Source organism: Trematomus bernacchii, unplaced genomic scaffold (genome assembly GCF_902827165.1).
Source record: "Trematomus bernacchii unplaced genomic scaffold, fTreBer1.1, whole genome shotgun sequence".
In the NCBI taxonomy this organism is placed as follows: domain Eukaryota; kingdom Metazoa; phylum Chordata; class Actinopteri; order Perciformes; family Nototheniidae; genus Trematomus; species Trematomus bernacchii.
Genome location: NW_022987714.1, coordinates 12849469 through 12873128, shown reverse-complemented (window position 1 = coordinate 12873128; position 23660 = coordinate 12849469). Strand labels below are relative to the sequence as shown.

At 39.1% G+C, this 23660-nt stretch overlaps 1 protein-coding gene across 1 annotated transcript in view; it reads left to right on the top strand.

Moving 5' to 3' along the window:
- Positions 1-23660, top strand: part of cdh13 (cadherin 13, H-cadherin (heart)) — a 361634-nt gene that overhangs the window by 157940 nt on the left and 180034 nt on the right. The window contains exons 5-6 of the mRNA XM_034141757.1: positions 444-449; positions 1019-1171. Of these exons, the coding sequence (XP_033997648.1) occupies positions 444-449; positions 1019-1171 (159 nt within the window). The remainder of the gene's footprint in view (positions 1-443; positions 450-1018; positions 1172-23660) is intronic.

Sequence of the window (23660 nt, the reverse complement as noted above, 5' to 3'; positions counted from 1 at the left end):
GTAAGAAAGCTTGCTGACCTTATATGGATACCTTATCCCTTCAATAGTTTAACTGCATATATGCAATGTAAACCAGTTGAACTGCCAAAACAAAATATTGTTCTGCAACTCCTGCCTTTGCTCATCTTCCACCAGACAGCTGAGTTGGTTATAATCCTGAAACACAACTATCCTAATGCGATATTAGTATTCCTTCAACTCATATATTCCTAGGTACAAACTTTGTAAAGTCTGCCAAAGTTTTGCCAATTTTGGTATATTATGTTTCCTTCTATTACATCTACCCTGACCTGAGGATCTGCAAAGATCAGTAAGGTATTGGACTCTTGTTTCTGTTCTCTGGTGCTATGTGATTCTAACATGCTGTGTTTTCTCTGTGTTTCTTTTTTTAACCTGCCTGTTCCTGTTGCTGGGTTATCCGTGGATGCTGCTGGCTACGGCAGTCTCATGTGAGTAAATCTATCCATAAAGACAGAATGATTGTAAACCAACTTACTTGGCAGCACTGCTCAAAAACACAACTTTATGAAGCAATTTGACAGAATATGGTTTTAAATCTTCCTCAAATGCCCTATGCCAAAAACGCTCATCTACAAAATGTTCACTCTAAATTATATATGGATGGATTTTATATTTATTTAACTGTTCAACTTGTCTTATCTGCTAGGAATACTACCATGAATTTACAAGTGGTCACAGCAGGACTCCTCTGCTCAGAGATGATGCTAACTTTCTTGCCAACTGATGACATCGAATCAAAGTCTTGTCTGATATGCATTTTTAATTACTAGCTATGGGGGATTTTCATCACCATTCAAGGCGCAGTAAGCTCCTATTCAAAATGTATGTCAACAAACTCTAATAATACGTATTTCTCCGTACTGTGCCTAGAAAGGAAGCAGTAATTCACCAATGTCTTTGCCTCTGGAAAAAGACTCACTCCAAATTAAAAGGGAAAAGCTTACAATTGTTCAAGTTGTTGATGTCTTTGCGTGTGTGTGTGTTTGTGTGTCTGCAGGTGATTTCAACAGAGAAGTTAGGGAACCATATCTTCCGTCTGACAGGCCCCGGCGCTGACCAGGATCCCAGAGGTCTCTTCACCATTGACATAGACACAGGAGACGTGTCAGTCAGCCGCTCACTGGACCGCGAGGCCATCGACTCCTACGAGGTCAGTGTGTGTGCCTTTTTTAGATCAGGTGCTTATTGTGTTTGAGTGCAGGTTCTCCTTTTCATTCCCACCTGTGCACTTTTTCTCTGACACATTTATTGTTTCCATCTCAGCAACAGTGTTCATGTAGTTCCTATTTTGTTCCCTGATTGTTTCCTTTTTACACGGCCAAGTTATTCATGAGAAACTGTAGTTCATACAGAATTCACTTTGATCCATCTCTGTAAAATGTTGCATATGTTCAGCATATGGAAAAAAAGCTGAAGATTTAGGATCACTAAAGGATTAGGATCACTAAAGGATTTTGTAACAAGACTGTGTGTAATGTAAGTGTTATTTGGAGACGGATTGGCTTTGCATTTCATAAAGGCTGAATTGATGCTATCAGTTAGAAGTTGCTGCTTGCCTCTATGATAAAAGAACATTAGTGCCTGTTTGAGGTGCCTGCTGTGGTGGGTGCCCTCAGGGTTGTCTGCCTAACGAAACAATTTCCCCTATAACAGAAAGGGAGAAAAGGGCAGAGGAAATATAGTTTATTTTAGTCAGACAATTGATCTTATCCTCTTTTCTGAAACCAGACGTGAGTGTGGGTGTTTGGCTGAATGCAAGCTGTTGATAAGCTGACTGGCTTTTGTACAAACTCTGAAATAATTTACTCTGTAAATACCAACAGATGTGAGAGGAGAGCAGGCATGAGGCACAATAAAGAGCTGGGAGGGACAAACACACATTCAGCAAATGTCTTTAGTCTTCCCCCAGTCTGGTATCAATAGGCGCTTTCACACCAAGTACTTTGCCGTACTTAGTTCATCAGAACTCTTTAGTTCTGATGAACTAAAGAGCAGATCGCGTTCACACCGGAATAAGTCCCTGAGGGAGGATTAGGCAAATGAAGCCGCTGACGTCACTTCTTCTTCTTCTGCTTTGGGTTTACTGGCAGGCCGCAAACCACTTCACGGTGTATACCACCCGAAGTCCCCGGCCGGAAGTCCCCGGAGTTGGGGACTGGCTTCACAAAACCTTTCCGAGTTTTACGGGGCGTGGTTTGCAATCCGCCCAACCAATCAGAAATGGGAACCTTTTCCTCCCATGAAAGTACCTGCTCTCTAGCAGGGACTAAAACGGGGGTGAAAAGGTTCTCATGAACTAAGTTCTAGTTCCGGATTTTTTTGGTGTGAACGCAACATTTCAAGAACTATCGGAACTATACTGGGAAAAGTACTCCGGTGTGAAAGCGCCTATTGCTTTCTATTACATGCATGGTAAAACCAGGACATTGGCTATCAGTGGTTACGGTCTGATTCAGATTGTTTACAAGCACCTTTCACACCCAATAACTGTGCTCCCATGTATCTCATGAATAATGGGTTAAACACATAGAATGCTCTGCTAGGAAAGCATACAAACTATATATTCCTTTATAAATTGATGATGAATGATGACTAGCAGCAGTTTGTCTTACTGTCATTCCCTCTGTTGACACTACACATGCCCTGGAAATATGGGTTAACACAAGTGTTTGTAAAGCATATGTAAAAGGAGAAACGTGTTTATATGCGACATTTACCTTTTAACTAGTCTGGTGTAAGCCATGCATTTGATCTGAGCATGGTAACCGAGTGTTTTGACATTTATGTTTGTTAAACCAAAATGTGTTTTTTGAAAACAATGCCAAAGGATTTGCTATGCCCGGCTGGTCAGGCAAGCTTTGGATTTCCCCTCATGTGTGTAGATTAGTTTATATTAATAGTGATACCTAAGTAATTGATGCTAAGCATTTTGTAAGATGCAGTTTGTTGTATTTCTTTAAAGCCCCTGTTGTGTTCAGCTGCGCCACTGTGAGTTGCAATTCTTACTAACTTACCACTAACATCAGTAATCAAGCATTATTTTTAACATTTTCATAATCTGACTACGTTAGTTTGTGTGGTTACAGGATTCATAACCACAATGACAACTATTTTACAACAGGTCCGCTGTTTAGGCTAGGCTAACATTAGCATTTTGTCCTGTTAAGAATTACATTTTGGTTTGTTCTGCTACACCACTAGAAATCATCAGCTACTGTTGGGGCTACAAAGAAAGATTTTTAAGAATAGAGAGTTGATCCATCAAGAATTTATAGAAATAAATAAGTCAATTTATATACATTTAATTATTTAATCTAAACTTTACACATTGTCCCTCTTTAACATACTTGCAGATTTGATGTTAGACTTAAGGAAAATGTTTCTTATTTTACTTTTTCAGCATCAGTAATAAAATGTATAAAAACAAAGGTTAAAGAAATAGCTGCAAAAGTACCGACCTTCAAAGCAACCACGCATATCTTATAGTGTTGTCCTAATATCCTCTAAAGTGACAAGCTCAGTGAAATACAATTCTGGGTCCTTGTTGGTTATAACACAAGTTGGTACATAAGACTCTTGGGAGGAAGTCAAAGAGAGAATTGGAATAGAGGACATAAAAAAAAGAGAGATGGGTAGACATTAGGGTCTGGGGATCTCCCCTAAAAAATATGTTACTGTGTTCAGTATGGAAATGTTTAGCTCAGCACAAAGATAATGCTTGACATAATGACTGAGCTGAATGAAATGGAAGGAGTGTAATTGAGAGGGGAAAAAAGAAGAAGAAGAAAGAGATGGGAGATCTAAAGGAAACTATGAGGTATCTGGAGAGTTGGAAACATGTCTGCACAATACCCAGCAGACCTGTGGATTTATTTAATATCAGTATATCATTTATTAATGGAAATACTTTTAAGATAGGAAGTAGATTCTTGCCAATTCTACAACTGAAAGACAATGTTATCCAAACACAATACACACACACACACACACACACACACACACACACACACACACACACACACACACACACACACACACACACACACACACACACACACACACACACACACAGATAAGGGTGATGTATTAGAGCAGCTGCAGATTGTATTATTACCAAGTACATTACCTGTCCAAAAGTAGCTGATTCAACTTTAAATCCCTTATCTTCCTTTACGTAGTTGTTTCCGTAGTATGAAGGCTTCTGAACCAATATGAACCCTTATCTTTGAGTGATTTGTCTCTCTCACATTTGCCTTCTTCACTGCCTAGGATGCTGCTTCTTGTTTCACATGGACAAATGTGCTGGAGCCCTGTTATTTATTGGAAATCGTCAATTCAAAAGAGCTGTTGATTTTGTGATGTGACACAAGAAATGATGACACACTTTGTGTGACAGACACAGACAGAGACTTTATTGAAACTGTCAGTCAGAAAGGGAGCCGGCTGCGAGTAGAAGGAAATACGTTTCATATATTCAACTTCTCTCAACATCTAACAACAATTCTCTATCCAGATTACTTCAAATAACATTGGCTAATCAGAATAAGTAATGGATTGTTAACTTCAACCACATAATTCAGCTTGATTATTTTTCTGCCTACTAACCCTAGATGGAAAAAGGTGCTTTCCCTCTGAGTGATTTTTTCCTCACACCCCTGCTATAAAAGTGCAGGGATTTAATTGAAGGCTTCAGTCAATGGCTAAATTATTCCAACATAGTAGAAAAATACTGGACCAGTGTAATATGCCACTGTTTCAATGGCCTAGAGTGGATTAGCTTCACTAATGATCATTATTTCCAACCCGATAGTTGTAATCCCTGAAGGCAAACTGCTATGCCTCTCTATACACACATATATACATATGCATGAGCACACACATGTACACAAAAGCTTGCAATCTCTCACTGCTTTGCTTCCTCCCTACATTTTCCTTTCCCTAACCCAGCCTCCAAGATAGCCTGCTCTCTCTCCTCTTATCATAGGAAGTCTGTACCCCCGTCATAACTCAGAACATGCGTCTCCTATCAAATGTAGCTTCGCCTCGATGGTCTAACACTGTGTGCAGAATGAAGACTGCATCACTTTTATAGTGCCCAGTGGTCCTAGCAGGCCGGCCCAGTCACATTCATTACGTATTTCTCCTTTCCTACTGTAGCTCATGGCTTGTGTGCTGATGAAACATGAAATATTCAGAGGTAGATTAAAATCACCATTACTCTAAAGGCATTTCAAAGTGAATTGTAACAGGGAGTTCAGGGGTCTTTAACTATTTGATGGCAAAGCCTTTCTACATGTTGGAAGAAGAGCTGCTATAATCAATGACTTTAGATCGGATCACATGAATACTGTATATGTGAAAAGGGCCACTTGTAAAAAACATTCACGATATGGCTCTGCAGTTCCTCTCATAATCTAATGCTTTGGTTCACTCCCTCAGTTATTAGAGCAAGCCGTAGCTCTCTAAAGTGATACAGTTGTATGTCAATGTTGTGTTTGCAGGCCTTCTTCTATACCAAGAAGCATCAACATAGATTTCTGCAGGTTTATATATACTGTTAGTTCAATGACACATCAGTAAAAGGTTGTTTCGAAGTGGGGCTTTATGCATAGTTTGTGTACTACCTATAGTAGATGGTGGTCAGTCGGCCCCTGTTTGGAAGACAGGTGGGGTCAGGAATCAAAGCATGTGCTGCTAGGCATGGGGATGTCAACAACACATTTTTTTAGTCACCTAAATGAAAAGAAAACACATACAGCTCTGAAAAAAAAGAGACCACTGCAAAATGATCAGTCACTCTGGTTTTACTATTTATAGCAGGGGTGGGGAACCTTTTTCCTCTCAAGGGCCATTTCAATTTGTTCAACATCCTCCGAGGGCTGTACAAATGATTGACCTCTGCTTAAAAATACTAAAATCACAGCCCATTCATTTCGCCTTTCTTTCATGCTGTGCAAAGAAAAAGCAACCTCGTCTTAATCCAGATATCTTACCATGACTCGCGCATGCATGCACGTGCACGGTTGTGGCATGACCCCCAAAACAGAAAGATATGGACACAAGATGTGTGCAAATGTATTTAGTTTCCTATCCATGTGGACATGATTTAAGTGGGGGGGGGACCTCACCTCCTCTAGGGGGGTCCGGGGGGCATGCTCGCCCAGGAAGATTGTTTTTTAAATGTTGAAGTTAAAAGCATCAATCTGGTGCACTTTGAGAGCAACATTAGGAGATCTATGGATACATCTCTCAACACCCATATGAAACAGAACTGTAAGCAGATTTCTTTTTCTTTATGGATATTTTACAAATCACTCCCCTTTAAACTGTATTCTTGTTTATTAATAAAAACTTTTTTTTACTGTCATATAGTATTTTATACCTGTTTACTTTATTCTCTTATTTATTTATAACTACAGTATAATGATCATATAAAGATGTGCTTTTACCTCACTGGTTGGAGAAAAAGCTTCTTATATTCGTTAGCATAGCTAGCTAACCAGATGCTAATAACAACAAAGTTATTGACTGTATGATCAGTATGACAGATGAACAGATCGCCACTGGGCTTTCAACTAAAGACACAGACACGCAAAAACTGCGGCATGTGTACGGCTCCTTATGGGTACTGCCATTTTTTAATGCCGGAGCGACGTTCTGGTGCTCTCCGTCAGAACTGCACCCCTGTCAGACGAGACATATACCACGTGATGACACGTTAGGCGTGTGTTGTGTTCAAGGACCCTGACCTTGGCCAGGAATAACAGGCACTCGCTTGTTTAATTTTTTTGCGGTCTAGATTTCTTTAATTCTTTTCTTTTTTGCGTGTGTTTATAAATTACCTCGAGGGCCGTATTAAATGGTCTCGTGGGCCGTATACGGCCCGGGGGCCGGAGGTTCCCCACCCCTGATTTATAGGTATGTGTTTGAGTAAAATGTTTTTTATTTTATTCTGTAAACTACTGACAGTATTTATCTGTGTTGGAAGAGACTGGAATGGAATGGCTGCCATACATATAGAGATTGAGATTTAAGAAAAAAATTGGCGTTGTCTCTTAATAATAGGTGTGTCTTGATGTGTCAACACTCTGTAGTACAGACGGCCAAGGTTGTTGAACAGACCCTCCACTTCCTCCCTATTTTACGGTATGATGATGATTGATTGATATTGGCGCGGAAATGCTCCACCTTCCTCACAAGGTCATGTATATCAAATAGATATTGCCAACAGCTTTGAAAAAAAATAATCAATAAGGTTGACTGGCTTTGTATTTAAATCGAGCCTTCAGAGCTCTGGAGGCTCAGCTGGAAACATATGGATGCAGACACTGTTGCAAGTGAAAGTACAAACCAAGCAGAACTCGGGAAACCCATTTAAGAAAAGCACAGTCTAACTTCAGCACAGCAACAGCAAGGGGTCAGCTCAAGATGGATAGTAACTGGGAATTCTAAATAGGCTATTACGGGAACAACAAGCGAGGCAAACAAACAAACAAAGCCCTGACAAAGAAAACATTTGCTGTGGAAGAACAAACACACAGCGATCAGCTCGGCCACATGTTCACAAGGATTTAATGTCAAACATTATTTTCTTATTAAGCTCAATTAGGGTGAAAATGAATGTTAATGAGATGGAAAATTGAGAGGAAGAGAAAGGGAAAGAGTGCAGAGCTTATCGCTGCGGTTATGACAAGCTTGGGTTGGGTCCAGAGTGGCAGGGAAGAACCCTAATTGGCTTAGAACAAAGGAAGGATAGAACGTGAAATGATAAATAAGAGTCATGTTTACACAGGTAGAAGAATGACCCTCAGTAATGCAGGTCATCGAAGCAATAAGTGTGGTGTGTCCTTTGTGCGTGCTTACCTTGGAGATGCTGAAATTTAAGGTAGACGAAAAGCATCCAGCTACAATAGTGCTGTGGTTATTATTTTTGGGTTAAAAGTGCTCTGTTTCTTTGTGATTCCCATATGCAGTGGGCTCTAAACTTTTAAAACAATACGCAAATGTATACCAATAAAAAACAAAGCGTGTGTGGTTGTAGCAAAATTATTTGAAAACTATTAATAAATGTCCATTAAGCGGACATATTAACTATTTTTCAGTGTTTACAACTCGCCTACTTGGGGAACCTACCAACCCACACAATGTGAAGAAAGAAAACAAAATCAGTTTCTTAGGGCTTCCTTGGTCAAACAACATGGAAAACCGACATCTGTTCCTATAGCATATGTAGGCCTAATAAGAAACAACACCATCCCCTATCTTCAGTATTCTCACCCACGGCTTGAGAACTACTTTAACATAGTAGCACCATATTTTTCTTGCAAACCAATCAGAGCAGACTGTTGTTTTAGGGAAGGGGTTTTAAAGAAACATGCGCTAAAATGGAGAATTCCAGCCAGAAGTTTAATACTTATTTAACGTATATTCAGACACGCAGTTACAGAAAAAGAACCTGTTCTCCGAACATTAAAGTAAGTAAACATGTTCTAGTGCAAATCCTGAACGAGATTATGAACATAACACATTTGCATAACATATCCACCTCAAAATCAGACTTAAAAATGTTGTAAAAGCGTCTTAACTGCAGTGTTTGGTGTTGCAGGAGAAAGTAGCACCCATCTTGTGATGTCCTTTGACAGCAGATCTAAAAGGCACCATACTGCTTCCAATATTCTGCCTGTCAAGTCCACAGTACATAGTGTTAAAGGAAAGGCTTACGAAAAGAAAAAAAACACATGGCCCTATCTCAACTCTCCAAAGGTCAAGCTGTGAATTGACAGCTGTTTTGCATTTTCCAATTTTAAATATCTCAGCTTTCGATTTTTTTTTTACCTATATTTACCTATTTTTGACAACATAGATTACAATTGGTGGCGTCTTTTGACGGATCACTCCCATGGAAAGGACTCTGGCCGTGGCTTCTGTCTGTCAATACAAGAGTTTGATTATTTTATGTTTTGAAAGCAACTAATACAAAAATGATTAGAATATATAGCTCAACAGTGATGCCATCTTTTTGATTTGCTGCAGAAATTAAAACGTAATCGTTCGCTCTACTGACCTTTATAGATAATGCTTGTGTGTGTTTTTAGGATGAAACTAAGCCAACCAATCACAATATGAAAACAAAAGGATTATTTGAAGAGTCATTAACTACTGACCCCATAATCCTACATACCTTTATGAATGTCAACTCGTTACCTTACAAAAATGCCGAAAAGTGTCCAGAATAACTGTTTTCAATCATGGCGAAACATGTTTTTCTTAAAGCAAGGTTAGTATTATAATGACTTGTGGCTTCTACATGAGCATATACCATTGTTTAAGAATCTGATACCTTGGGGTGAGTCTAGGATAGTCACAGCAATGTGGCTAATAATCCAAATTCTTAAAGTTGATGTGACTGTCACCACCATACACCCGCACACACATACTGTAGTTTCATTATATTAGAAAAACAATCTGTGAAAAGACACTCTGTGGACACAAACAATCTCCACAGCCATTAGTCAGCAACAGAATAACATACACCATTAGAGCAAGGAAATACATACAACTGCTTCCAGCATTGACATGCAAAAACATTCTGCACAATCTAGTCATCTTTGCACATAACAACATACATGAATATTTGTTTACCAGAGAGACTGTATTGCATGACCCCGGCACATGATGATGCCTACCAGGAACACTGTCAGTCATGTATGTGCATTGAGAAGCATGTTTTACCACTAACAAGCTACTCACTGCTGCTTATATGCAGACAAGTACATAATAGTGTGAATGGGGAAAAAGGTATATGTTGACCTAAAACTCCTTAAATGTTCTTTTATTTTACAGTGTTTACTCTGATGTTGCCCCAATTGGTTTGAACATAAGATAATCTATACTAATCCTCTCTTTGCACACAGTTCACATACAGCAAACAGATGCTAGTTATAGCATTTCAGGACAGGTAATCACAGATAGCTATTAAATTCCTAACAGTGTCAGCATTTATTTGCCTCAGGCTTTTTCATTTTTGCAGACGTACAGAACAAATATTACCAATTTGCTAATTTGGCGACTTTGCAGGATTTGCACCTCATACCTTGCAGCACAAGGCGCAGATCTCATGGATGCCTCCCCAGATTTGTTGTTTAATCAAATGTTACAGTCACTGCTCCGCTTTCTATCTGTCCATGTGGCTTATACCTGATCCACTGTGGCTCCTTTTTTTGCTTAGGTGTCAAAGAGAGAGAGGATTTGTTATTAATCCGTTGTGTTGCTGAGGTGGGAGAACAGTGACGGCAGGTGAACAAAACATTTGACCCTTCTGGTGGTTACATACTGTGGGGGAAACTTCTGAAGCAATGGAGAGTCAGGACTCAAATAGAGACACGATGGAGAGCTGGAGCTTTGATGTCAAACACTGACGGTTTATTTGGAGCTTCGGCCGGAGAATTCACAAGACATGTCACGGGCCACGGTTTGACCACACGGTTGATATGCCACAATCAATTCTGAAGAGCCCTCCTGTAGCTCCAGGTTTTAACTAGTTCAGAGTGTAATAATCAACATTCTTCAATAGGTAGACTAAACAGCTGAGGACACTGAATCACATTTGTTGTCGCTTATGGCTCGGGGTCATCTACACCCCGAGAAGGATGTGTTCCAGGTGTCCCACAACGATAACTATCTCTGACCGAGAGTTGCCCGGTCATAAACTGGTAACATCAACAATATGCTAGGGCAGCCCCTCCTTATGGGAGATAACGGCTGCCCAAGGTTGGTCAGCTGCGTCAGAGGGCGAAGGAGGACATGCAGAGCAAATTATTCCTCAACACATACTAGGGCTGTGCAATTAATCGTATTTTAATCGCAATTACGATTTTGGCCTGCCACAATTACGAAAACAACATAATCGAAAAAAACAATTATTTTGCTTTGCTAGGTTGTGACAGTGCACTGCAACATATTTGATCTAATTCATTTTTGTCTAATTTATTTTTATTTATCATATTTATATGTTTAGTAGCTTGTGGAAGTGCGCTCCAAAATATTTGTTGATCTTGTTTATTGGTATTTATTATTTTGATATTATTTATTTAAATGTAAATATATATTTATCATTTATTTAATCATTTTTGTATTGGTTTTTCAGTTGAATTATACGTTCAGGGTAATCAACAGTTAAAAAGTACTGTTCAAATTATTATTTGTATTTGTTTTAAAGTTCAATAAATGGATGTTTTCAAAGTCAATGAATAATCGTATTTAATAATCGTGATATCAATTATTGACCAAAATAATCGTGATTATGATTTTTGCCATAATCGCACAGCCCTAACACATACTATATTGTGTGTTTGTCTCCGCGTCTATGTCTATAGTGTAAGCAGACACACATAAGTGTAGATCTCTCTATGTTTGTCTCTGGATACACACATGTGTTTATTAGACAATCTTATGATATAACCTTACAATCTAACAAGGCCATGTTTTAGGGAGCATTCAGGACTACACAAATAAGGAAAAAGTTAAACGTCTTGACGTTAAGCCTTTGGAAAAAGGTTAAGGTCTGTGTCTTAGCTCCATGAAATTGGATGAATATAATGTGATTCAAATGATGTATAAATACTGAATATTCAACACTTTAAACAATTACTATAATGGCTTTGTTTTTTTTATGAATTCCCAAGTCTTGCTGTTTTATGGTTCCATAGAAAACATAAACTTAAGTGAATTCATTCATTCTTTAGACCAACAAAGCGATGTTGGTTCTTGGACTATCAAACAACATGCATGTAATAAACTATAAGAGGAAGAGAAAGGCAGAGTGTGACTGGATAAGCGAGAAAGTGCGAAAAAAAAACAACTTTTATTTGATACATGTTTATCGGGGCTCTATTTATGCTTTCTGATCATTAAAGCATATAAACATGTTTCAGTAGAGGCCAAAATACAAATATGAACCTGAAAAAAAGCATAATATGGCACCTTTAAGGTTTTATATGTGTTGCCAGTTAAGCAATCTGAAACAATACATTTCTGTAGCCACGGTAAAGGAAAGATATGTATCCGAGGGTAACATTCACGTGACTCCTCCAGTCCTGTGTCTCTGAAGGGTTACTGCTCGGAGTGTAGCCTTACTGTTAAACTCAATTAGCACTGTTTCTTATGTTTTATTAAGCAGCCACATGTAATGAATAATTTGGGGACAGGGAGTCTCCAGACAGTTTGAAGAAAAACAAAATACGGCATAGAGAGGACGAGATAAGAACAGTGGATCGAAGGGAAGTGAAGAAGGGGAATGAGATAGGAGAGCAATGGGAGATAATAAGGCAAATAATAAAAGAAGATCGATAACACAAACGAGTAAAGAAATGAAAAAAGCTTATTACTTTGGTCGCAAAGATGAAAAATCCATGTTCTGGAACATAGCTTGAGCCTACACACTTCAGCAGTCATACGCCACTGTTTCATTTGACAATTTAAAGCCTCCCTCATTTACAGCAGGTGTAGCTTCATGAGCTGGGGGCCTGAGACAGGTGAAGCCTGTTGTCCAAAGCCCACTCCTGTTTTCCGCTTGGCTGGACTGTAATTTCCTGGGCTTTAGAGAGCAGGATACGCTGCCCTGCACACTGGGAAATAGGCCTGATGTACACTTAGTCCCTGTATGTGGGCAAAAGATAAAAGACACACACATACACACCGTAAACACCACCACCATCTACTCCCCGAGCAAACAAACCTCTAGCAGCCATAATAGCTCTTACCTATAAGAAATGTAACCGCAGTTCTTTCATACCTCAGGGTTTCACACCATTGCGCTCCACTGATAATCCCGCTGGTCTATAATGTGTTATTTCACATGCGTAATTGTCCAGTTAACTATGTTTGCGATATTATTTCTCATACCAGAGACACAGTACATGTCCTTTGCATCTGTTGTTTGGCTTTATTTTTCGGAATTAATCTTTAAACTTCAAATAGAACACAAAAAAACTTTTTAGAAAAATCGTCTTTACAGTGCAGTTCAAAGAGATTTTCCTCAAAGTTCCCTCCTTTCTTTTCTTGTTTTTAAGCCTTCCTTCAGGTCAGGATCATTCAACTCTGAGAGTAATGTCACTATCCTGCTGTCCTTCCAGAAACCCCCTCAAACCCCTGCAGACACACTGCTGTGCCCCTTCTCCCAGATAACCTGATTAAGCAGTGAGTGCCCTGTTGCTCAGCCTCAGGCATCACCAGTGCTAATTCAGCCTGTCCGCCGCCTGCTGTGGCACACAGCACAGCCCATAATGCAATCTGCCTTATACCAGGGCAGCTCCACTTTCAGCTGTAGAGACTGGAGACACAGACAGTCTCTGTACTGCCCACTCAAATTGCTGACGTTGACCCTAAAAGACAGGAAATGGACTGAAATGTATCTCTAGGAAATTCAAATCTAGCATTATTGAAGTACAAAAGTAAATACAGTAAGAAGAGACAAAATGATTTCTGGGAATGATTGGCCATCTGTAAATGAAAAGACACGTAAGTATTTACTGTCTCCTTTGTCAACTGAAAGTTATGTGTTCAAGTTTGTAGTTTCATTTCAATCTTTTCTTCAAAAAGTCAAAATCAGTGGCGAGCCGTCAGGGCCCTCTAGGCCCTCTGAGGGCCTAAGATATTCTACAAAATAATATTTAAAAACATTAAAGAAATACTTTTTTCTTTAATATATATTTTTTAAATATTTTTTTTGTTATATTTTTCATTAGTTTTACCAAAATAACTTGATTTAATTGTATTTAAAATAACATTTCCAAAGAAATAAATCCTTCGAATCTGCCTGTTCAGTTTCTGTTTGAATGTGAAGGGTTAAATGAAAGAAGCTCCTTTAGCCGTCTCTGCATTTTGCCCCCCGGGCCGTTGTTTTGATATTCCGCTGAAGCATACGCTGTGACGTAATAACTCTTTTTCTTTTTCTTTTCCGAGGGAAGGGGTGGGGGTCAGAGGGCATTGGTATAAAAGTCACGGCTCGCCACTGGTCAAAATGAACCTTTTTTTATTCCTGTCCACCCCAGCATGTATTGCTACAAAAGCAGTAACCTTTGACATATTGTAAAACAAACAAAAGTATAGGTTTGTATTAGCTATTTATGTCTGGATCATTTATTTATGGGTCAGATTCTGATCCGAGTACTTTTAATATTGAGTATCCACACAGACACCACATTACATCTACTACCTTTATTTACCTGATTGACACAGCCTTCTTGTGCACACTTAAGCCAATACATGAAAAATACATCAAATGGAACTTAGGTCCTGATTCTATAAGGTTGAAAAAATGAAACCACCTTTATTCTCGATATGAATGAAAAACGTAAGAATGCAATTCCATTTGCTGAACATGTACTAGAAAAAGACTAGTAGAGTAGAGCTTCTTTGATTGAAATACATATTTGGTCCAGTGCATAACACAAATTGGAAAGTGTACCAAAAGCTAACATCTTAAAAATGTAATTTTGGTCTTTTAATAAGTGAATTCATATTTCATTTTCGGTCAGCTAAAAATGATGAGCTGCTCTTTGCTAATAGGAAAGAGAGAGGCTAGATATCAGATTCAATAAAAGACCAATCAGACTTGAAATAGGGCTTAGTGGATCTGAGTCAGAACTCAGCAAATCACTCTCATAAAGTGGAGCAGCTTAGCAACATTAGAGATGGACACAACACATATGTCTCTGGTTTAGGGAAACCTAGACACAAAATGAACATGACTCCCTACTCTTCCCACTCCCAAAAAAGGTCAGCAACACCATTTATAAATCAGCAAGGTACAATAAAGAAAATATCTGCATTTTGATCAGGTTTATTTCAGACATGAGTTCTGAATATGCCTGGACCTGCCCTGAGCTGGGCTTGAGACATCTCTTTTGTAATAAAGTCTGTAAGTAAAGCCACAAAAAGACCACACTGAATGACATGTCATTATTCTTCATTTCATATCCCAAAACCCTTACTTTAGAACCTTACTAGATGTCATGTCTTACTCTCAGACGGTTATGACCGTTTTTTTTTATTAAAAGAGACAAATGCCTGAGCAGTAATTGCACATTGCTTTCTTGTTGAAGGCATAGTTGAGTCCTGAGTGCACTACTGTATAGACCTCCCCTCAGGACAAATATAAAACGTTACAAAAGAAGCGGGTGGAGACAGAAGCAGGCAGGTAAGCCTAGTTTTTCCATGGGTCCTCCAAACAGTACTTTCAGTAGCACACAAAGGGAGATTGAATTATACCTTAGGAGATGAGGGGGCTATTTGGACCATGATACACCAGGGAGAGCCTTTGTGACTCTTTCAACACCTTTCAGAAGCAGGATAATTTTTTATCTTGCCAGACGGCTAGCTGAATGAAAGATCTCTCCTATCATTTTCTATCTTCTCTATACTTTTAACTCCTCCACTCTTCCTCACCTTCCATCTTTTGTTCAATCTCTTTCCCTCCAAAGACCATCTATTTATATCTTATTTGACGTTCCAGGGGCTTATTTTCTTTTGATGTAATGAGGAACATTTCAGATCAGTAACTGGGATAACAGACAGAAAAATAAATCCACACACAAAGAAATCCAATATTCCAAAAAGAGGTTTTATTTGCAGAGCAAATACACAAATAAAAACTATCCTAGCAATATGTGGCACTGGCTTTATAACAAAAATGTAGGGATGATTGCTCATACATGAAAAGAGCTATATTGAAGTTCAATTTTCAATTAAAATGATAAATACTGCAAAGTTTTGGGTGTAGATTGGGCCTAATTCAAATTCACTTGGCAACCATCAAGAGTACTTGAAATCACATGTTAGACTTCATTAGACTAATAGGACAATTATCTGTCATGGTGTGTACCAAATCGAAACAATTTATCTCCTGAGCTGAACGTCCTGTACCAAACAGTTTGGGACAAATGCGTGCCCCATTACACCTCTAACTGAGATTTGGCAGTTTCCTAACTTTAGTCCATTTATAAAAAAGACCTGTCAAAGAAATTGAGACTTATAGTAACGTCACTTATAGTAACGTCACTTATAGTAACGTCAAGTCATGTTTGTTTTTTCATATCTTCTCTTTGCCTGCGTAGGCTATGATCAGAGTTCGAGTTATGTAGGCGCTGAGCTTCAATTATGACGGATCTAAGCTCCCATAAAAAACAAAAAACAATCATACAACTGTGGGGGTATCTTAAACAAAACTTGCATTTGTTTTATGTCAGCTAGCTACTTTATTACTTAATTTTTTGCTATGTGTGAACATTTTGTGTGTGTGTGTGTCTGTGTGTGTGTGTGTCTACGCACTCAGCTGAGAGGTTTTGTCCTGCAAAATAGAGAGGTGTCTCCAGTGTTTGTCAAATAAAAGGAAAATAATTAATGACAAAACAAATTAAGATTTGCACTAATTGAACAGACAGGGGACGTCCTCATTAGAATGGCTTTTTTCTGAAAACACAGATGGCAGCAACTTGACAATTGCGTCCCATTAAAATGTCCATGTGCAACACAGACGTTTATGAATGAATGATTTAATGACAATTTTATCCTTATCAACATTCAGCTTTTATCAGCAGACCCATCTCTAAAATGCATTGCAAGGGTTAGGGTTAGGGTTAGTGTTAGGGTCGCACTCAAACGGTTGATTTTGTCAAAGTAGCTGAACTTCCACATGGGTAAAATGTGCCTCAGCCTGCACTTTTCATCATGTTTGTAAATAAAAACATACATGCCAACTGCCCATCTGTTTGAAGTATCAGAGTAGATGAACAGTTGTGAAGGTGTCAATACATTTAAATAGCTAATAAATAAGGTGTAATGATTCTTAATTATAAAAGTTCCTGATCAGTCACAAATAGGCATTGTTATAAATATTATACAGACTGTGCCAAAATACTAAATAAGCATGTTTCTCCTTATTTCACCACTGGTTTACGATTTGGTTGGCAAACTCATTACATTTGCATTAATTAATATCAGTGTATGTGATGGGAAATAAATGAAGCTCAAAATCACAAATGATACAACATAGTCATTAGGATAGATTGTCTCAAAACATGGATATTTTTGTTTCAATCCATCTAGTACAGAAAATCTGTAGATAACTCAATATTTGGAGACACAGGTCAAATATAAAACATCTTTGGGCATCTATAGAGAATGTCGTGGTCATTCATCCATCAGTTCTTGAGAATAAAAAATGCTCACCTCATGGTGTTTTGCACTACAGATATTCTGTCCAAAATTCCATGGCAATCCATCATCTACTTCACATGTGTCAAACTCAAGGCCCGGGGGCCAAATCAGGCCCTTGGTGGATTTCATTTCGGCCTGCAGGATAATTTCAAATTACTATTAGATCTGGCCCGCCGGTATATTGCACGCACACCTTCACTCAATCCTGAGGGTTTCCTCAGCTCAGAGCCTGACCCCAAACATTGATGACCTTGCACCCGAGATGAGATGCCAAGTATCTGGCTTGAACTAGCACCACAGAGCAGCAAACTGAGTTTCAATGGATGTTTCCTCCTTTTTCTCTCACGACAACAGGGCATGTTTGGTTTTTTCTTTGAGGGAAATTGTTTTTATGAAGCTGTTGTTGGCCTGTGGGAAAATGTAATCATAAGAAATGACTCGGGAAAAGCTGCAGATAGAGCCATAAGAAATGAATGCAACTGATAATTTAATGTTTAATGTTGTTTTTATAGGCAATCATTTAAGCTTTGTTAGTTCCAGGTTTAATATGTGCAATAAATTAATTTCAATAAATTTTGCAATAAACATTGAACCAGTCCGGCCCTCGACTAGTACCCATTTTTTTATTTTGGCCCACTGTGTATTTGAGTTTGACACCCCTGATCTACTTAGTTCAGTCTGGACTGATGTTGGACCACATTGCGGTCCCTTGAGAGCTACAATGGATTGAAATGTTTCGGAAGAACCCTACTCTTGTAATCCAGGAGGATGAGGAGTTTTTGGTTCCACCGCTGTAGCTTTGATGCCATAATGTTATGGTTTCACTTCAAGGAAAAAATGTACTCTTCAGCAGAAATCTCCCACTGAGTCCCAGTTGGTCTTCCCGTGTCTCTCAGCTTTGGTGAGAGCATGAAACACGCTTGGCATTTGTGCTCTCGTCTTGACAGCATGCTTCCAAGGCTTAATTCCATTGCTCTAAAAATATTCAAGTTTTTGAAGGTAGATGCAGCAGATGTACAGAACCGCCGGATAAACATCATCGTATCCCAGAGGGTGTTTCTAAGGATTCTGATGCCTTGAGGTCTGCGTTTTGAGAGGAATAAAGCAAAAAGTGAAATTATCTTGGGAAAGTTAGAGAGAAAAGACATTGCTTTGTTGTTATCACATGTTTCTTCACGAGTTTACAGACTATGGGTGATTTTCCGAGATGTTTTTCTTTGTGGCCTTCAAACATTTTTAACATATTGTACTGAGAAACCTTGTTGAAACCCAGCCATTACCAGTAGAGTTCTGTATTTCATGAGGACTGTGAGAAAGGTCTGTGTCACTGTGTCCTTGATCTCACCACCAAGGATAATGATCTCAATATTAACTGTGACCATACACTTCCTTGATCCCTCCGCCTTTGGGCTCTTCTGTTTATATATTTCAAACTGAGCTGACCAATAACTCACTCTGCTTTAACTGCACAGTAAAACAGTTCAGCAGTGATCAGATGATTCCCCCTATTGCTGTGTCCAAGGGAGGGCATAGAGGAAAGTTTGAAGGAAAGCTCTCCCTCCTGGGGACCGTCTGAATTTGTGTTAGGGCAGGACCGGGGTTCTGAGGGGCTGGCCGCAGCCTTCTGATAAAGGCTGAGCCACAAAAGTGTTTGCAAGGTTATGGGAACCATTCACCTTGGCGCTACCGCAGAGCAGTTTCACTGGGATCTTAAGAAAACGGCAGGCAGGCAGAGCCCCTTTGAATTCACCTCCGCAGCAAAGGGAGGACTCCTTGAATGGCTCGGGAGGAGCTGAATGCTAAGTGAATGTGAAATGATGCGATGGTAGGGGATGGCAACAGAGAGGCTTCCATATGCATGACTCTGTGCCCCTTTTCACGACTTCCCTTTTCACTCTTCCTATTCTTGTCTCGGTTTGAGGCTGCGATACAGCCTCCCCAGCTCTGATACCCTTTCCTCTACTTCTGACACAATAAGCCAAGCACCCAATTGACTTGGGCTTCAGCTCACACCTCTGCCGATATCCCTTCCGTGTAATCAACCTAGCCTTCATCTGGGCACAAAGGCCTTTCAAAACTCATAGCTTGGAGGTATCCTTGGAGACAGAGGAGAGGGAAGACGAGGAGAGTAATGTTTGGTTCTACCACACATTTAGATTGAAAAAGCCACAGGATTTTAGAAGTAACTTTTATTCCTCCTTGAAAAGTTCAGTTACAGTGGCACATCTTTGTATATGTATGCTTGGAGACATGCGTGTGTGTCTAATTTAGAATGCATTCATGTTATTCATCATGTCCATGTGTTGAATAACGATAGCCCTGAATCATTTTCATGCTTAACCTGTTAAGCCCCGGGGGAAAAATCGCAACATCTGCAAGAAACAGCGTCTGAGGGCTTCTTAACATTTAAAAACCTATTAATATGTCATACCCACTTAACGGGAAGAAACTCAGCTATCAGACAATATTACCCATTTTTAGCAAAACGAAACATAAGGGTAATAACAAAGGCTCTGAATTAGCCCTGAGTGAGAAAAAGCTAACGCACTTAGCACAGAACTCACATTAAAATACCCTTAAAATGTCAGAGCGTAAGATTTAAGGTTTCGCTTTGGGCAAACTGCGTGCGCATAGCTCTCATTTCTCAATGGTAACGTGTGTGTGTATGTGGAAATTTCCCTTCGATTCTATTGGCTCTAACGGTTCAAAAGAGATGTCAATCATCAAAATCGACCAATGGGTTCCAGAGAAACGGCAAATACACCAATTTCCACCCAAATGACCCCAGAAGTGGTTTTTCTTTTGCTAAAGGTGAAATGTCACTTTTTCGTTTTGCATCAATCTTGATACAGGGTACTTATAGTTTGGATTCCTAAAGCTTTTAGTCTACTATCCCATCATTCAAGGGTGGTTTTCACTATAAGTAATGGTTTATTTTTGGACGGACAATAGTTTTTTTACTATGTTCAATCTGAATTTACTTTAAAGTAAAACAAATCTATATTGATTCTGACTTTTCTACATCCAACTCACAGGTTTATCATTGCTTTGAGATAAAAGATGATTAATTTAACCCTTTTAGAAGTGAAGATATAGTCTGGGAATGTCATTTTCGAGCCTGAGACCTGGAAAACAGGCTTGGGGCTTAACAGGTTAAAAGGATTCAAGCCACTGTCCTCTTACACCAAGGTTGGGTTATCTGGAGGTCTGGCAAGATACAAGTAAATTGTACTTGTCAACTATAAGCCTTACATGGTTGAAATATGTTTGTAGCAACGCTGATAGAAGTCATTGTCATCATAGCATTCATTTGGAATAAATCAAGTACGGGTATTCATGAGAAATAAACAAATGAGCAACACTTGAATAACTGACAAGTGCAGCTCTTATTTACAAGGAAACTGTGACCTCTCCACCATAGAGAAGTGTCAATGTCTCAGTGTGATAATGATCTAAGCTCTTAGATAAGAAAAAGCCCTGCTCAAGCTTCTGTGACACAGTATCAGGCAAACAGGGAAATAAAAGGAAAGCATTCACTATGATATTACATTCAAGATGGGTCATAGTCACAGATCTAAGCTTTTAAGAAGGGCCAGTGACCGACTGCTCGAGCAGGGCCCATCCTCTCCAATTCCCTCTGCCTTTTATAAGTCATTTCCCTACAAATGAAATCACTTCTTGCAAACCCTAATGCTAATTTTAAACGTGAGAAAATATTTCGCTCTGATCCGTGATAGAGACAAAATAGCCTCCTCATTTTGCTAACTGGCAGGTGATGAGCCGTGTGAGGAATGCATTGCCTAGATTCTGATTCCCAGATCTACTCACACACACACCAACACACACCAACACACATCATGATTGGGAATGTAATGGGGCATTTTCCTTGCACATTGATGCAGAAAGTCACACTACGTTTTACTTAATTCAATTTAAAGTATTTCGTACCACAAGAGAGACATTTATGGATTCTTAGAAGTTGTCAGTTCCCTAGAGGTTCAATGACTGATGATAGTGGTGAATATATGTGCAGTATCACATATAGGCTGGAGGCTAATTGGGTCTCAAAAGACCTTATTCCATTCTTACATGCCCACATTTATAGTGAAAAAAACATTAGCATACACCCTTTTATGTCTGTCAGACCAAATCATATGCACACATTCTGTAAGGTCTTCCATTATGCAGTGATCTCCAAGAAGAGAGCGTGCATAGGTAAAGATACATGACATAACCACCATTAGCCAGTTAGGAAGATTCTTCATACACAAGTACAAAAGGAACATGTGTATGAGAGCTGGTATCTACAGTAAAAGCATTGCAAAGATGAGAGTATGGTGAGAAAAATATATTGTGCTTTTCAAACTTCTTTTTGATATAATCCCATTGTTGAAATTAGACTCAGTCTTTCACATTAAGCCTGCAGGGTAAGACAAATGTTCTCTTTTAAAAGATTATGGTTTTGAGACAAAGAATAAAGGTTTATGATGGCTCCCATCATCATTTACATATACTTCGGGCTAGATTTCTGTCTTGCTTCCCTGAGTTTTTGGCTCAGTTACATGAAAACTGAGCTACTGTGAGTAATAGAATATTAAATATATGGTTAGTGAAATGTAATGCGGGAAGGAAGCAGAGAAAGAGAAAGCAATATCTCAATCCCTATTCCCCTTCAATTATGTACTGCTATATGTATTTATAATATACTATTCTTGAATTTAGCAATGAAATCATGTTTGGATTTCATTATTATGTTATGATAGGAAAACAATTTGATATATACTGTTTATGTGAAAACGTCCAAAACCTTATATTAAGAGGAATTAGTGTTGTGAAGACATAAGCGTCTTTGGGTTCGAGAAAAGCGCTATAAAAATAAAATGTATTATTATTATTATGTTCGTATGACAAATAAAGAACCTTGAACCTTGATTGTGGGGGGTCCCATGTTTTGAAGAACCTTTAGGATAATTCATCAAAAAAGTACATTAAAAGTGTGATTATTATTATTTCTGAGAACTTCCTGTACTGTAAATGTCTAACAACCATGTGTAATTAATTTGTCTATCTGCAAGTTGCCCCTACCTTTCCCTTGTGTGTCACATTGATTCCATCAACAGAAGACAACTTAATTTACTCTGAACACTAATATCTTTGAGCATAGTGAATTATTCCACAGTTTCATTGTGATTGCAATGCTTACTCCGGTTAGAACATGTGGAATCAGGAATTAAGATATTGCATGTCATGTGCAGCTCGAAGAAAGTCATGCAAATCAAAAGCTGTTGTTTGAAAAATCACACCCTTTATTTGCAAAGAGACCATGTGTGTTTGATTATATATTCCCTCCGTCTGTGATCCGCTAATTCAAATGATCTGACGCCAGGCACCTCATAGCTAATGTTCTCAGCACAGCTCAGACATACTGCGTAGAAAAAGCTTAACCGCGTGCGTGTACTAATGTGTGTGTGAGTGAGTGAAGTCATGCGTTGGTTGCTTGTTGGCACAGGACTGTAGTTCCTTTGCCATGCAGATCCCTGTACGCTTGTTCCAGCCGTATACCTCTGTGTGAGTGTGTGTGTCTGATCAGTGGATAGGATGAAGATACATGTTGTGCTGGGATCACTATTAGTTGAGAGTCAGCACTTCTGCGAGATGGAGACAGAGGGGGAAATGGTCCATCACATGAATAGACTCCCATGGTATATTCTCAAGGCAAAGAGAGAGCAGAGGATGAGATGATATATGGAACCATTAGGCTCCTAACACCTAACACACTTAATTCAGCTGCATGTGTGCCATTACTGCCATTACGCTATATGCTCCAGGCTCCATGGTGACGGACAGATAGGAGGACAAAGGAACAGGAAGACAGGGAGGGTGAGATAGAGGGAGAGGAGCAGGATGACCCGTGTGATAGAGAGGTTAGGTGATGTCATGCATTACTGATAGGAAGAGGAAAGGCTGGTAATACGATGCTACGGATACAAGAGGAGCCTCTCGCTGTCTCTCCTCCTCTGATGGATCTCTCCAGCCCTGCTCCAGCGCTAATAAAGGAAGTGAAGGCATCTCTTTAGCCACAGATTAAGATTGGAATGGAGGTAATGTCATTACATATGGTATCTTTATAGGATACTGATCGCTGACTTCATAGGGTGCATAGCCTCTTCTGCAGATACGTTTTTCAGTAACATACATGCTTGGATTACATCCAAACGTGATCCTGATATTATGGCAATCAGCAGTGGAATCACACAGGCTATAATCACATCACATTGCATACTGTGTGGGTGTGTTCATTAACAATAACAATGTGTAGTCTCCATTCATTATTTGTACCCAAATGTGCGAGATATGGAGCCAAAACATTATTTCTGAGGATAATAATATGTATAATTAAAGAGGCCCTATTATGCTTTTTT